The following is a 15,369-nucleotide window of genomic DNA, read 5'->3' as shown; positions in this document are numbered from 1 at the left end:
TTAGAAACTTTAATTTTTTTTTTAGATGTTTGTTTCATTTCTGATAATGCTATTTTTTTGTATGAAAACTTTTAAATTTTTTTTTCTTGAAAAAGACATCAGGTAAGACTAAATTAGGTTTAGAGCAAAATATTGATTACTTAGTTTTGAATGTTACTGGATAAATTAAATAATTTGTTATTCATTTAAAATAGATTATATTCACTTGATATAAATTGATTTCAACCAATATGCTATCTAGTCTAATCTGATGTCATTTTGAGAAGTCAGGTCATAGGTTGCTGATAGATTTGTGTTACTTTTTTTTTTTTTTACAACATATAGCCATAAGTTATTTCTATAGTCAGCAAAATAATAAGAAACATTATGTTAATGAATATCAATTATTTTGAAATTGAATATTAATGGAACATTTTGATTAACAATAGATATATTCAAAGCCTAAAAGGAAATATTTTTAATGTTTTGAAAACAGCCTCTTAACAAAATTTTGAATATTTAACATCTAGCAAAATTCCAGAAAAACTATATTAAGTTATATGATTATTTTAAAATTAAAATTATACTGTTTAGCTGGATTTTGCAAAATTTTCTTGCAGTTGGATTAAATATTTCTGCCATGAGAAGTGAAAATATGAAGGAATATCAGTAACCTGTTCATAAAATGGTTAATGAAACTTATCTTTTACAGATGAAGGAAGAGGTAAAAATTCCAAAACCAAATCATGGGATGCTTGAACTTACAGACAGTACCTTTCAGAAAACTGTACAAAGAGGTCAACATTTTGTGAAGTTTTATGCCCCTTGGTGTGGACATTGTCAAAAATTGGCACCAGTTTGGCAGGATTTAGCCATATCATTTGAATATGATCCTTCTATAAGGATTTCCAAGGTATTCAAACTTTTCTTAAAAATTAGTTAAGTTTTTCCTTCTAGTTCCCTAGTGTTAATAGTTCTTAGGTGTTCTTTCTAAAATTTCATTATACTGTAAGATTATCTACATCTTTTAATATATTTCAAAAACATTTTTTATGAAAGTGTATTTTGGTGTTAAATACTCAAAAATACTGCCAACTTAAACATGCACACATATATTTGGCCTATGGCTAATTTTACAAATAAAACATTATAATAAGTAACTTTCATACATAACCCATGTTACAAAATAAGTAAAAATAGATGGTATCAGTAGGAAATTTAATTTTTTGTTTCTAATAAAAGTTTATTTTACACACGTGGCTGAATAGAATCAAGCCATACATTTACATTGAATACTATACAATATGCATATCTTTTGTTCTTTTGAGGATTATTTGCTCCATAGAATGACTGTAACAAAATTTATATTTTCTAATCAATAATGAAAGAAGTAGTAGATTCCGGATCCATGGCAGACCTTGAAAACTAGAGATGTTTCGAAAAAACTTCAACAAAAGAAAAGCTTGTGGCCTTGAAAACATTTTGAAAAAGAAAAGATAAATGGTCCTAAACTTTTAAAAAGTCTTGTAATTCTTGATTAGAAATGATTCTTCCTGTAAAGGAAGAACAAAAAATGTTTTTGAAAAAAGGGGGGAATGTTTTTTTTTCAATGTCTTTTGAAACATGATTTTTGACAACATTCAGGAACCTGTGTTTTTCACTTATTAATACTAACATTTGTCATCCAAATGCATTACGTTTCACAAAATATCTAGCTACTGTTTTCAGTTCCTCTTGCTAGATCATGAAGTCTCCAAGGACTGGATCACCAGATCTAGCTCAAATAACTATGATAAATGTAAAGTTTACCAAAAAGAGATAGATTTCTGTGCTATGAGATACTGCACTTTATGATCCCATACAATGGAAAAAATTATAAAGCTAACTGCAAACAAGAAAGCATGAGTGTGAAATCCTTTTTGAATCCAGAGGTATGTATATGCAAATCTTTAGAGTTAGAAATAAATTATTATAATTTACTGTTATATTCTAAATAAGAAAATAATTTTCTGAAACCTTTTTTGAAGAAGGTTTTCTTATCTAGATCACCTGGGCTAATGGTGTGTGTCTCTTTTAGAATTGTTATATGCATTTACACCAGTTTCAACTATCCTGGTAAGATAGTCAACTTATTTTATCTTTGGAAGTGCAAAAATTTATAGTAAACCTGTTCTGCTTCCTGCTTGAATATTTGTTATTTCCATTATATTTATGGTGATCCATTTGTTTTATATTTACATGTAGGTCTAGTATTGTTTTGTATGTTTCAACAAAAGATATGGTTCAAAATGTTTATTTACTTACTTAGCATAACATGTATGGCTGTTATTTTGGTAGTGAGAAAAACAGCAGAAAATCGTCATTTGTTTTTTTCAAAAACATACCATCTACTGACATTATATATATTTTTTGATTTCCAGGATTTCCATTGTTTGCTTATCTAAGCATTGAAAATGCTTGATTCAGTCTTTATACTGCACTTGAATACCATAGAAGAGTTCTTAGTCAAAAGGGCAGTAAAGAGAGTGTAAATCTTGGACTTGTACTGCTGCAGTGGGAGTGCAGACAGATCTTCTCATGTATCTGACAGAGTCATTATCCAACCGTGTGAAGATTCCTTTGCCCTCCATGGTTAAAAGAGTTTAGTCAACATCTACTTTTATCTCTGTTCCCACCATTTCTTTCAGAAGCTACCTGAATTCACTTTCTTTGGCTCAGGCTTCAGACGACTGCTCGGGTACATATTCTTATTTGACCTTAATATGCAGAACAAGTATTTGTTCGTGTCTTCAGTTGCTGGAATTTATGTCCACCAGCAGAGACCTGCCCACTTAGTTTAGGGCAAGATTCATGGAGGTTGATAAACGTCATTTTACGGAAGAAAAATATGTAGTCGAATGTATGAGGGCTCTCCACCCAATTCTCCTCCACCTAAGTTAAAATGGTCATTTTGATTTAGTGGAACTATCAAGGTTTCTGTTCTAATGTAGATGATATTAAGCTTTTCATTGATTTTTATCATTCTGTGTATTTATAGGAAACATTTTTGAAACCTGTTGACACTGTCACTTTCGGTAGTTTTGTTTGTACTGGAAAATGACAGATTCTGTGATAAACAAGTTCTTGGGGCTTATTTTTTACCGTAAGCTGACCTTCAGTGCATACATCAAGCAGCTATGTGTCAAGTATAAAAGGACTCTGAACATCCTCCTTGTTCTCTCTTCCACCTCATGAGAAGCAGATTGATGTTTTATGCTAAAGATCCATTGTATTTTCATTTGATTCATACTGAACGATGGGTCTCTGGTATATGGTTCTTCCAGGATCTTGGCCTTGAGGATGTTGGATCCCATTTACCATCTAGGGCATTGGCTTTGCATGGGGGGGGCTTCCTGTACATCTCCAGTCCAGAGTTTATACACCAAATCCCACAAACCTCTTTTTCACCACCACTGATTGCAACTTTCTTTAGTGTATACATTAAAATTGTGGTCCTTATCATGTTTTTCCACCTGGGATTGTGTCTTCCTTCTTTAGTGGGCTATGCTCTTTTGATACAGACTGTCAGCCATTCTCTTTTGGCCTATGTGTCTAGGCATAGCTGGGTAAATTGGATCTGTTTTTGGATGACATTGCTGTCTTCCTTGGTTATCCCATTCCATTGTGGCTTATTATCATCCCCATCTGTGACTGTTGAGTCACATAAGGAAGCCAGATACTTCCAATTGGAAGTACCATCTTCTATTTGCCAAACGTCTTTCAAACCATCCTTCTATGTTATACAGGTGGTTCAAAATCAGGTGACTGCCATAGTTTGTTGTGGTTGCTCACAGGATCCCCTCTGCAGTTTCTGTGTTCACTGCCAAAGTTGTATGTCATTTCACTTGCCTTGGATCATGTATTAGCTATGCAGTATACAAGTTTAACTATTTATTTAATTACAAATCACTTGTTTTGACTTAACTGGATTCTTCTGACAAGAATGGATGCTACATGACAAGGTTTTTCTGTTGATATGCTCTCATTTCAGGTATCTTATGATTGATGCTTTTGTGACTCATTGGGATCTTTAACTACTGTTATTTTGCCTGATACATCATCCTAAAGTGCTGTTGGCAGATGTGTTCAGTTAGCACTGGACAGGTTTACATGTACATGTCTTTCCTCTGATTGATTTGTTGACCTGAGTCCTAACAGGTTCATTCTACCCCATATCAAGTTCTCTGGTTGCATTATGTTGGAAAGCTCATGCATCATTTTCACTTCTTCAGTAACTGTAGTAATTTACACTGCTTCCACATTGGCACTCTTTGTTCAGACATTCTCCATCCAGGGAAGAGGGAAAGATCATCATAAACAATTCATTTGTCAGCCATTTCTCACCTACATGACCACCCTCATCATGATTGTTTGTTATGTGCTATCAGGACCCAACAGGGTACTAGGAACTTATTTTTCATTCATTGGGATCCATTTATCTCTCATGACTTATCTCCAGCTACCCTAATTAGGTGGATTTGTAAATTATTCATGTAGCCTACAGTGGATTATTGTTACAGGAGAGGAATCTTATTGTGTGTCACATCTCACCAGATTCATCATATCTTTGTCATTAGCCATCCAGTTAAATTTCCCTCTGGACGACGTCATGTGAACTTGTGCGTGGACTGCTCCTAATAGTTTCATATCTTACTACTTTCATAATCTGGCAATTTCCTTTTCTGAGGGTTTTCAACTACTTCCTGTAGTTTTTTTACCACATTTGTTAGGATTTACCCAGAGGTATTTTCCTTAATCATTTTTTTTATTTCTAGAGTACCTTTATTTTCACTGGCAGGTAAGCTTTCTCTTCTCAATTCTGCACAAGCAACCACTTTCACTTTAATTACTAAAATTAAATGGGATAAAATGGGATATTCCATAAGGCCATCTAGATGCCTTCCAGATGGTGTTACCATTATTTGTGGAGTATGATTCATGGACTGTCATGAGTAAAGCTGAAGAGGACCCTACCCATCCATGTTAATTTTCAGATTGAATAACTCATAAATGGTGTGTTTTAAAACTGTAGGGAATTTGGTTCACCTACTGCACAGTTTCCAAAGCACTGTTCCTGAGGGCTCCCCAATGTATATTAACCCCAGCTGTCTGGTTGGGTCTGACATACTGAATGTTAGTAGTATTTTATTCCACCTGTGATTATAGGAACTAATTTCCAGGTGAAGAGCATACCTGTTCTGGATGTAGTGCAGTTCCCCTTCTCTTTTACCATTATTTATCTTGGTGCACTCTTGTTTTATACAGATGTTTTCTGTGTGGATTATGCCCACACTGGTGCCTCCATGTTCTCACTGTGGGATTTTAGTCATATTGTCAATGGGTGATAAGTATGTTTTGGAAGCCAACATTTTCCTAAACTGAAAAATGTATTTCTGCTGACACTCTCCTGCTCTACCTCCTCACTAAATGCCAGCTTATGTCTCAGAAGCATTTTTTTTTTTAAATGAGGTGTTTAATGTATAGTACCTACAGAGATGGTGAATTGCAGTTGGTGGATAATTTTGCAAATTAGAATTTGCCTAAGGCATTAGAGTATGGTGTAAATACTAGTGCAAGAGTTCTCAATGCTAAGGTGGGCAATGAGTGGAAGCCCTAGAGATCAAGGAATAGCTTTAGTATCAATGGAGGTGTCATTGGAAATGCATTTTAATTTTAGGAAAATGTTAACTTTCATTTATCACAACCCATGAAGCCCATCCTTTGCATGCTTCATTTAGCCTATAGATCTATAATGTTCAGCAAATGAGATTATATTACAGATTGGTCAACATTTTTTATAAATAAATATTTTAGTCTAAGAGACGGCACAGCTTTAGACCTCCCTGTCTGTAACACAACCATCTCAATCATTTTAATCTAATTAAAAACCAGTAATCTCATCTCTTTCCATGTTATGCTATGTAGAAAAGGATGGCATCTTAAAAGAAGAAATTATCTGGATATTGCACACCATGAGCAAGCATCACAACTTCTTGTCTAGTGCAAGAATAAACATAATTTTCCAGGTCATGTCTCCTAATAATGCTACCATAAAGCACTTTGGTGTATAAGAAAGAAAAGCCTTATTTGGCATATTTTGGATTTGTACTCTATTTTACATCTAAGTTTAAGGACAGAATAAACTGAGGAATTTATTCTTCTCTTTGCTTAGAGTACAAACAACTTTCTGTAGAATAAACAGATGTTTTCCCTGAGATCAAGGAACTGTTAGAAACAAGGTATTTTACCTCCAGGTTTCTTCTAACATGGCCACTGCATTTGATGATACAATTACAAATTTGAATTTAAGAAGTATGACTCTTGTTTCAGTAGATGAGTCAGTGGATAGTGTGAAGTGGTCTTTCCATGACAAGATTGACTCTTCTGTGGAAATGGATTATGGTGTAACATTAAATCCAGAGAGTTCTGGACTTCTCAAAGTTTATGATGCATCCAAGGTTGTTATGATCCTGCTGTTTGGAAAATAGATATAATCTTGAAAGCAACATATAAGCTTTTCCATGACAGCAAGAGAGAGTACTTTGTTTAGAGTAATGGAGACATCTGTGTTTCCACTTGAATTTTGTAAATGTAAATGATTGGAGAATGCCTAAATTGCCCTAAGCATTATTGTTTTGATGTCTTTATCAATGGTAACCTTTGCTCTCTTCAAATATTATTTTAATCATTCAAACCTTTTCTCTTATATCCTCTTTTCTTTGCATCTGCTTTACATTTTTGATCCCTTAAGTGAGTATTTATCTGCTGAAGGTACTTCCAGCATTAACAAATATTTTGAGTGTTAGTTTCCACTTTCACAACTCCACTTGTCAGTGAACACCTTAAGTTTTTTCCAACATGTTCACAACTTTCATTGCTTGCCAGAGATGGGAAAACTGCTTTTGACAAGCAAGTCAGTAATAATAATAATAATAAAAAAAATCATTTGAAAAATCAGTGCTTCTTGCAGATACACTGACTGGCCCATTACTGATATCTGAATCTACAAATAAGGAAAATTCATTAAGCACTGAATCAGGTCCTGATGTTGAACTTTCTCTTGATGGTTTATACATCTGATATTCCATAAAGAAAAGCTCAGCCTACTTACATAGTGAAAAGAAACTGAAATACAGATAAATTTCTGTCATCACCACTTCCAACAACCTAAGGAGAAATATGAGGGACAAAAAAGCAGGGAGCTTTTGAAAAGCAGTTAAATGAAAAACTGCAAGAACTGCAAATATTCTTGATTTCCTAACTAGAGTATTGTGTAAGAATTGTATGTAGTGTTTGTTTTGTACAATATATAAGGTTAATAATAGATATATTCTGTATGTGAAAACTTGAACTGTATTTTTTAAATGCTGTCTAGCGATACTCTGTTGAATATATCTTCTGAAGATAACCCTAATTTGTTGTATGATCATGAAGATGAATATTGTTGATAAAACATGAAACATTTTATTTATCAGGTTTGAACATTTCAGAACAACTTATTCCATCTTCAGTGAAATCTGAAAATCACGTTACAGATCTAATTATCACTAAAATTATAGTATAATAACATAATAATTAGTTTATTTAGTTATTAAGAAAAGCAGTAAATAGATGGATAAAACAACATTTATATTACATATAGCTGAGTTAAGTGTAAATATGTAAAACAATTTTTGGATCTAAAGAGCTTTGTGAACCATTGAGGGTCAAGTGGTCTATAACTACGAGTTGTCTTTCTTTAATGTAGTGGTCAAGGTCTAAAGATCCTGTGGTGACGATAGAGAATTTGTAAAATGAAATATTGTGATTTCAGAATGTAAACAAATGGATGAGTGGCTGAGTTTAAATAGAAGATGGCTGGTTCTGTTAGATACTCCTAAATGTTCACAGACTCTAGTTTTTAAGTGGAACTTCATTTGCCATTGCATGTGACCTTACAGTCACTACTCACACATTTATAAATGAGCAATGAATATAGAAGTTTAGGTACTTTGTACTGAAAAAAGTGTTTAATATGAAGACTACAGCTACACATTATTATAAGCTAAATATGAGGGTAGAAGATTTTTATTAAGAAAGAAATTATATTTTCAATTGGTAGAGATCGCAAACCCATAAAAGGAAAGGGGTTGTTGTTTGTTGTTTAGGAAATTGTTTGTAAACTTCATTAGAAAATCAGTCAGATAGCCATTATTTAATATGCTTATGTAGAAGGGTAATTTCTTTGTTTAACATAAAATAATTAGAACAAAGACTAAAAATCCTGTTTAACAGTGATTTAATCAGATTGTTTGAAGAAGTGGGGAATAAAACTATTGAAATTGATGTGTAGGCTAGTAAAATTTCTTTTATGATGAACAGAAGTAGAAAAATGTTTGGTTTCTTTGAGTTTGGATGTGAATTTTATATTGACATGTTGGGAAATAAGGTAAAAAAACATGGAAACTTGATTGTTGAAGCAGCAAGAAAGTTTCATTAATATATAATTTGTAAAGGACGTGTTTGAATTCATGTAGACCGTTTTCTAACCACTTGCATTCATGATACCACAGAAAACTATTAGCTGTTGTCAGACTCAATGAGGATCCAATGGCAGTCACATCTACTTTGTCATAAATGACATCATCAAAGAGGAAATAATTTAACTTTGGAAGGACAAGAAGTTCCAGGAATTGTTTATGGGTGAAACCAATATACAGTTTAGTGTCTGTGGGAAATGAAAGGTCCATGATTATATTTAGTTTCATTAAGGGAGATATTGGTATATGGAGATTCAATATCAAAACTTGCCATAACATTGCTCAGCAGAGGGAATTTTAAAGATTGTAACTTTTAAATTTTGTTATGCAAATGAATACATAACTGTGTGTGCATATTCTAGTGAAAAGTTGCTGGCAAAATTGTAACTTAGTTTTTTTAATAGGTAAGAGTGTAGAATAAGGATTGCAGGATACAAGCTATAATATGGGATATAAAATGTACCCTAGACAGGTACTTTTGCAGTCACCTCCAAAACCTAGGGTACATTTTATTTTCTACATTATACCTTGTAATGTGGCATCCTCTCAATTAGACCAGTGTTTTTATTTTTTGTTTTGGCTTGTTTTTGGTTATAACAACCTAATATAATTAGTCAGAGGTTTGGACATGCTGTTTTTATTGCAGCCCTTCCTTTTGGTCTTGTTTTAACTTATGTAACTAGCAGTATTAATTTTCTCTAAAAACAATTATGTATATAAGCTTGGAAATGTCTTTTAATTGATAATTTTTATTTTACAACATTTATTTAATGTAATTTGTAAAAAAAACAAAAATTTCATTTCTGCACATTTACAAGGAGTCTTGCTTGTAAACAGTGCATTTACTAATTTTTTTTTAAAATTAACTTTCTATCTAAAAGTATAATTTATACATACTAAGGAGCTATCATTATTCATGTTTTGTTTCTTAATGATTTTATTACTGCAGGTTTTCTTACCACATTTTTATATCATGTCATGTTATCTAAACAGTTACTAGTTAGATTACATCAGTGAGACTTGACAGTTTTCGAATGAAGAAAAGTTTTTTTCACCTTAACATTAAAATTACTTTGCACTCAGAGCAGTCAAATCTTTGAGTGAGTTTGATTCCATATATTCATGGAGAAAGTTTTAGTAATAATGCTTAATTTAAAAAAAAAATTTGTGCAAAATGTCAATAATTAGGAAGGTCAAAGTGAAATAGCTATAGTAAGCATTTAAATATAATTAAATAGAACAAATTAAAAAATGTTAGAATAGCATAAACAAAGTAATTTAAATAGACATTTGTAGAAAAGTTAGAGATTTTCTTATGGGGATGAAGAGAGAAATCTAATGGGAAGTTTAGAGAACTTGTTAACAAATAACAGAACTAGGAATATTTTATGATTTATTTATAGATTCTTTTTCTCCTTGATATTGTTTTGGTGTTAAATTATTTTTCTTTGAAAGCTATAGAAATGTTATTCTATGACAAAACACCATTTAGCTTAACTCTCTTGCCACAGATTTGTCTAAATTGGCTGAGTTTGTGACCTTTATAGTTTCCATATTATACTTTCAAATATGTTTTTGTACCTTTGCAAAATTTTGAAAGCTTTTAGTGATGAATTTCACTGAAACTTTATCCATGAATGTATGAAATCAGTGTTAACTATTCAGAGCATAAAATGATTTTTCATTTTAAGATTAAAAATACTTTTATTCGTGTAAAGGATCTTGTATTTCATTTGCATGATCTCTGAAACCTCCTTAATATTTTAAATTCTTTTCAATAAAACTTTATATTTTATTTGTTGTTATCTGTACAATAACCATATGAGGTTTGCCAATTTAACCAACTTCTTAACTACAAAAGAAAGTTTGAAATAAGTCTGAATTACCTATTTCTTTTCTTTCTAGAATGATTTTATATTGTAACATGAAACTACATTTGTTTCATCAAAATAGACTTAAACTTATAACTCTATGCAACTGTTTCTACTTAAATTTTATTGCTTTATTGAACTTTGAACCATGTCTATACAATATTTTTACCACACAAGTTGTAATTCACTTGGTAAATATCTCGCACATGTTACCTTATCAAATTGCGTATTGCATAGGGTATTATTATTATTTATTTTACCTAATCTAACCTAAAAAGATACTATCTTTTACATTTTAGTAACTTTTATAATACTAAATAATGAATACTCATGAAAAACAAGAATCATGTAAGATGTTTTTTTTTTTCCATTTCAGATTGTTCATGAAATTTTCAATTTTTGCTCATTCTGGGGATGAGTTGATCATAGTTTGAGGTGCAGTGACATAGATAGTTGGTTATTTAGTTTAGGTTGTAAGTTATGAATTTGGAGTGCTGTCTTTTCTGAGAGTCCATTCATCTTTTGCCAAGTCTATTATTCTGAAGTGTTCATTCTTTTGCTACAGTCTTTGCTTATGTGGTTGTAAGTTCCATCATTACTGAAGGAGCTGTTATGTGCATGATTCTTGATTGTGGTAGCTAAGATTCAAATCATTGTCCCAGTATAGGTTTATCTGAAACAAGGACACAAATATTTGTATATTACCAGCAATTTTTTGAATCGGATATTTTGTCTTAGACAGAAAAATTGTGTATCTGTTTGATCAGTTTGAAGATTACTCTTAGGTTGATTACAGAATGATTTTGATTTTACTTTTTTGGTTTAACACTATGGGAACCAGTGAAAGGTAACATCAGTGTGATAGGATATTTAAAAATGTTGAGGTCTGGAATTTTAGGATGTAAACCTTATTGATGTATTCAATATACTTTTGTTGATGAGTGCTGGAGGGAAGGAATTTTTAATCAAATATTTTTTTAGTATTGATAAGTTCATCATGAAAATAATAATAAGAGCTGGTAAGTTTATATGCTCTTTGAACCAAAATATTTATTAAATTACTTTTGTAACAGTCCAGTATAAATGTGCTTAAATGATAGTATAGGCCAGAAAATGTTGATTTGTGGTAATACTTTGTTTCAAGCCTGCTATTCTGGTTGATGACTTCCAGAGCATAATGACTTAATGGCAAAACTTGTGATGTATAGAGATGATTTAAACTCCATGAATTTGGCAAAGCTAGAGAAGGTAGCCATGATAAATTCATTGTACCTGAGATAAGCAAAAATTGAAAACTTCAAGGAACAAGTGTCAGTGTTTATTGGAAAAAAAGAAACAAAGCATTTACTTGGACCTTTTTTTGTGCTGTTAACTGTCAATGAAACTTAACCCTGCTTTTTTTTTTTTTTAACGTGAATCAGTCATGATTGTGTCTAATCACTTTCTTTCAGAAAAATCAGTTTCTCAGAGGTTCAAGTCATACTTTCACAATATCTTATAGAATCTTCTTGTATTAAGCAGACCTATTCTGTTTTAAGATTAATCCCCTTTCTTTTGTATGCAGGAATGGGATTTTTTTCAGATTTCTGGAGAGGTAGACCCTGTTGAAATACTTTGACACCATTCACCATTTAGTTCCTGTTCATTTTCTTTACCTATGCATACTTCATCTAGCTACTAACAATCCACATTGTGAAATTTAAGATATGCATTGTGATTGGATGTCCATGTATCAAGAGCAGCGTTTTGTCCAATAGAAAGTTTTGTTAGTTTCTGCCAAAGGCAGTTAAAGATGTGTTCTGAGCCAGCTCAAGAGACTGAGAGAGGTATTTTTAAAAGCATGATTTGTTCAGCATTGACTATATTAAGAGCTATTTGTTTGCTAGTTATATTGAAATTTGACATTTAGAACATTTCACTGTAATATATACCACATTATTGCTTCTCATACATGAGCCATTTAATGACAAGATTGAATTGAAACATAATGCTCCATTTTTAATTTTGCTGATATGATGCAGTTGTGGCTAAAAATTTCAGGCCTTTCAGACTGTTATGTAAATATCAATCCAGATTACTTTAATTACAATATCTTAATTCATTTGTTATATTTTTGATTAAAAGCTATTTCTTTCCTGAATTAACTTTAAGGATTCACTGGATTTATGGGCAATAATAAAATGATTTCCACATGCTCCAATGATACTTGATGTGGCATATGTACAAGAAGTTGGGAGGGCATACTATAAAGCCATGTCTCACTAAATAGACTTTAATATCAATTTATACTGATTCTGCATGTGCACCAGCAAATTTCACAAATGGTTTATGAGATAATACTGCAATGGAGTATCAATTTTCCAAAGGGAGGATGGTTTGAATGTCAAGAATGTTGACAAAATTCTCAGAAAACAAATGGAATTGATCTTGGGTGGAAAAATGGGTGGCACTTTGTTTGTTATTTGTATTTGAAAATTGCCCACAGCTGATAAAACTTACTGCATGTGGTGTGATTGTGAGACAAGCTACCCGGCCAGTAGAGCCATAGCTTTGGAAGCCAAAGCGAAATCAATGAAGAATGTGCAACTGCTTCAGACAAAGAAGTCTAACTAATAGGCTTACAGATTTGTATGTATTAATTTTAAAGATACTAGAAATGATGTATTGAAATCCTCTCATTATTATGTTAGAATTGTAAACTCATGACACGAGTTTACTTGTGTTGCATGCAAAGAATCAAATGAGTTGGATGCATTTTATTTTGTACCAGATGGTCATTATTTGTTTGATTTGTGCTTATAGTACCCCTATTTTTATAAATGGCTTCTCACAGAAAATGTAACGTGTTGAGTGAAGGTGAAATAATTACTTAATTATATAATGATAATTTGTCAGGTCTTCTAAATGAAGAAGATACTGATGTGAATGTGTTTCTGGATCATTCTTACAGTGACTCTAGCTAGGGTGAAATCATTATACTCATGTAAAGTTGTTGCAGTCAAACTGATTCCCAATCAGAAAGTGATGATTCTACTAATGTTTCATAGTGATTTGTTTTCCTGTTGTGATAATGATAATTGGTCAGAAATATTCCACCAAACTTGGAAGTGTATGAAGGAAATTCATTATGACTCCATTCAACCCTAAAGTATTACTGCTTTGTGTCTAATATTTGTTTGAAATGTTTTATCATGAAATATGTCCCTATCATAATCAATTTTCAGAGAAACATAAAATATCATATAAAGGACTTCAATGGGTCTGAAGTTACAATTAAAGACATGAGGAAATTCTTAGCTCTTATTCTAGTAATGGTACAGACATGGAAATATAAGTGGAAAGATTATTGGCCATATCTGATCTCTTTTCATTAGCTAGTATTTTGCAAACAATGAGGTGAAACAGATTTGAAAAAAAAATGGAAATTTTGGCATTTCAATGATAATTGGAAAATGATTGAGTCTTCAAGTAGGCTCTTCCAAATTCAACTAGTACTGGATTATTTCCTCAAATACAGGATAGTATACAAATCAGAGCAACAGTTGTCATTGGACAAGGACATGATTCCATGGATAAGATGTCTAAGATTCTGAATATATAACTTTGCAAAAATTATAAAATATGGCCTGCTGGTGAGAATTGTGTATGAGAATGACACAGTTTATATTTGTAACAAAGAGATTAATACCGGTGAGGAGAAAAAAAAATGTGAAGAAACTATTCTTTCATTTCTTTCTTTCAATTCTGGATTGTGGTACCACATACACTAGAACAATTATTGCAACAGTACTTCCACTGCAAACATGTTCATGGAACATAAAACAGTAGTCTGTGGGACAATCAGAGTGAATAGACTTTTGCTGCCAATGCTGAAGGCTGGAGTTTCAACAGTTAAAAAAAGGCGATACAACTTTCTGTAGAATAGGTGATTCTCATTCTTATATGAAAATATCAATGGTTTCAACCATCAACAATTCATCTTTTTCCACCACAGAAAAGAAAATAGAATAACTGGAGAATAAAAAAAAACACAATCTGTCTTTCTTAACACAATGCTCGCATGAAAAGTGTTGACTGTGCAAATTAGTACCTCTCATATACCATTCTCAGAAAAACAGTGAAATAGACAAAAAGAAAAGGATGTTATTTGATAAACTGCATTCTTTTCATTTCATATTATTTATAAAACCCTGAATCAACAGAAAAAAATAAAATATAAGCAGTTCCTCCTCTGTGGCAAAAGAATGGATTGCCGATAAAGAGAAAGAGAAGGTGCCCTGGAACCAAAAAGGAATGAACATACAGTGAAGATCACCCAAGATGACTGTTAGGTGAAATGAAGCAGTATATTTCTATGCTCATTTCATCTACAGGCAAAATAGAAATTTCCTACCACAGGCTGCAGAATTGCCCCCTTAAGGTGGATTTCTGTATGTGGTGAGGGGACCTCTCAGAAAAAGGTTTGTTCTTTCAGTATCTCCTTTGGAATCTAAATAACCACCTACATGTTTCCTGTGCAGGAAGACTCGTGAAAGGGAGAAGAGGATCCTGGTTGTTGAGGGGGTCCAATCTTGACATACCACTTTGGTCATGAATTCCTGTGGATGGGCAGCCTTTGGGTGCCCCTTCCCCCAGGGTCATTCAGCTGGTTCACTTGGGCTAGGGTCAACCAAGTATCAGCAGTATTAGACATTCTCAACAAGAGTTGAGGACATTGTGTGTAGATTTAGTGCTCGCAAAACCATGTTGTTGCTGCAGTGTTCTTGTTTGGCATTGTACTGCATCCCCTAGTAGGGCTCCATGGTGGATGGGGGAGACATTGGGCACTGAAATTTTCTTATTTTATTACGGATACCCCAATTGATGAGTAAAAAAATAAAAATGAAAAAAACAGATTATTGGAAAATGACCACGTATGGACAACTCTTTTATACAGTCACCATTAAAGTCAGACTCGACCT

General features: G+C 32.5%; 1 protein-coding gene across 1 annotated transcript in view; it reads left to right on the top strand.

Moving 5' to 3' along the window:
• prtp (thioredoxin domain-containing protein pretaporter) overlaps positions 1–15,369 on the top strand; it is an 86,646-nt gene that overhangs the window by 43,879 nt on the left and 27,398 nt on the right. The window contains exon 5 of the mRNA XM_076505906.1: positions 692–892. Coding sequence (XP_076362021.1) covers positions 692–892 — 201 coding nt within the window. The remainder of the gene's footprint in view (positions 1–691; positions 893–15,369) is intronic.

The sequence above is a fragment of the Tachypleus tridentatus genome, chromosome 6, assembly GCF_004210375.1.
Source record: "Tachypleus tridentatus isolate NWPU-2018 chromosome 6, ASM421037v1, whole genome shotgun sequence".
Lineage (NCBI taxonomy): Eukaryota > Metazoa > Arthropoda > Merostomata > Xiphosura > Limulidae > Tachypleus > Tachypleus tridentatus.
This window is presented reverse-complemented; position numbering and strand designations above follow the sequence as displayed.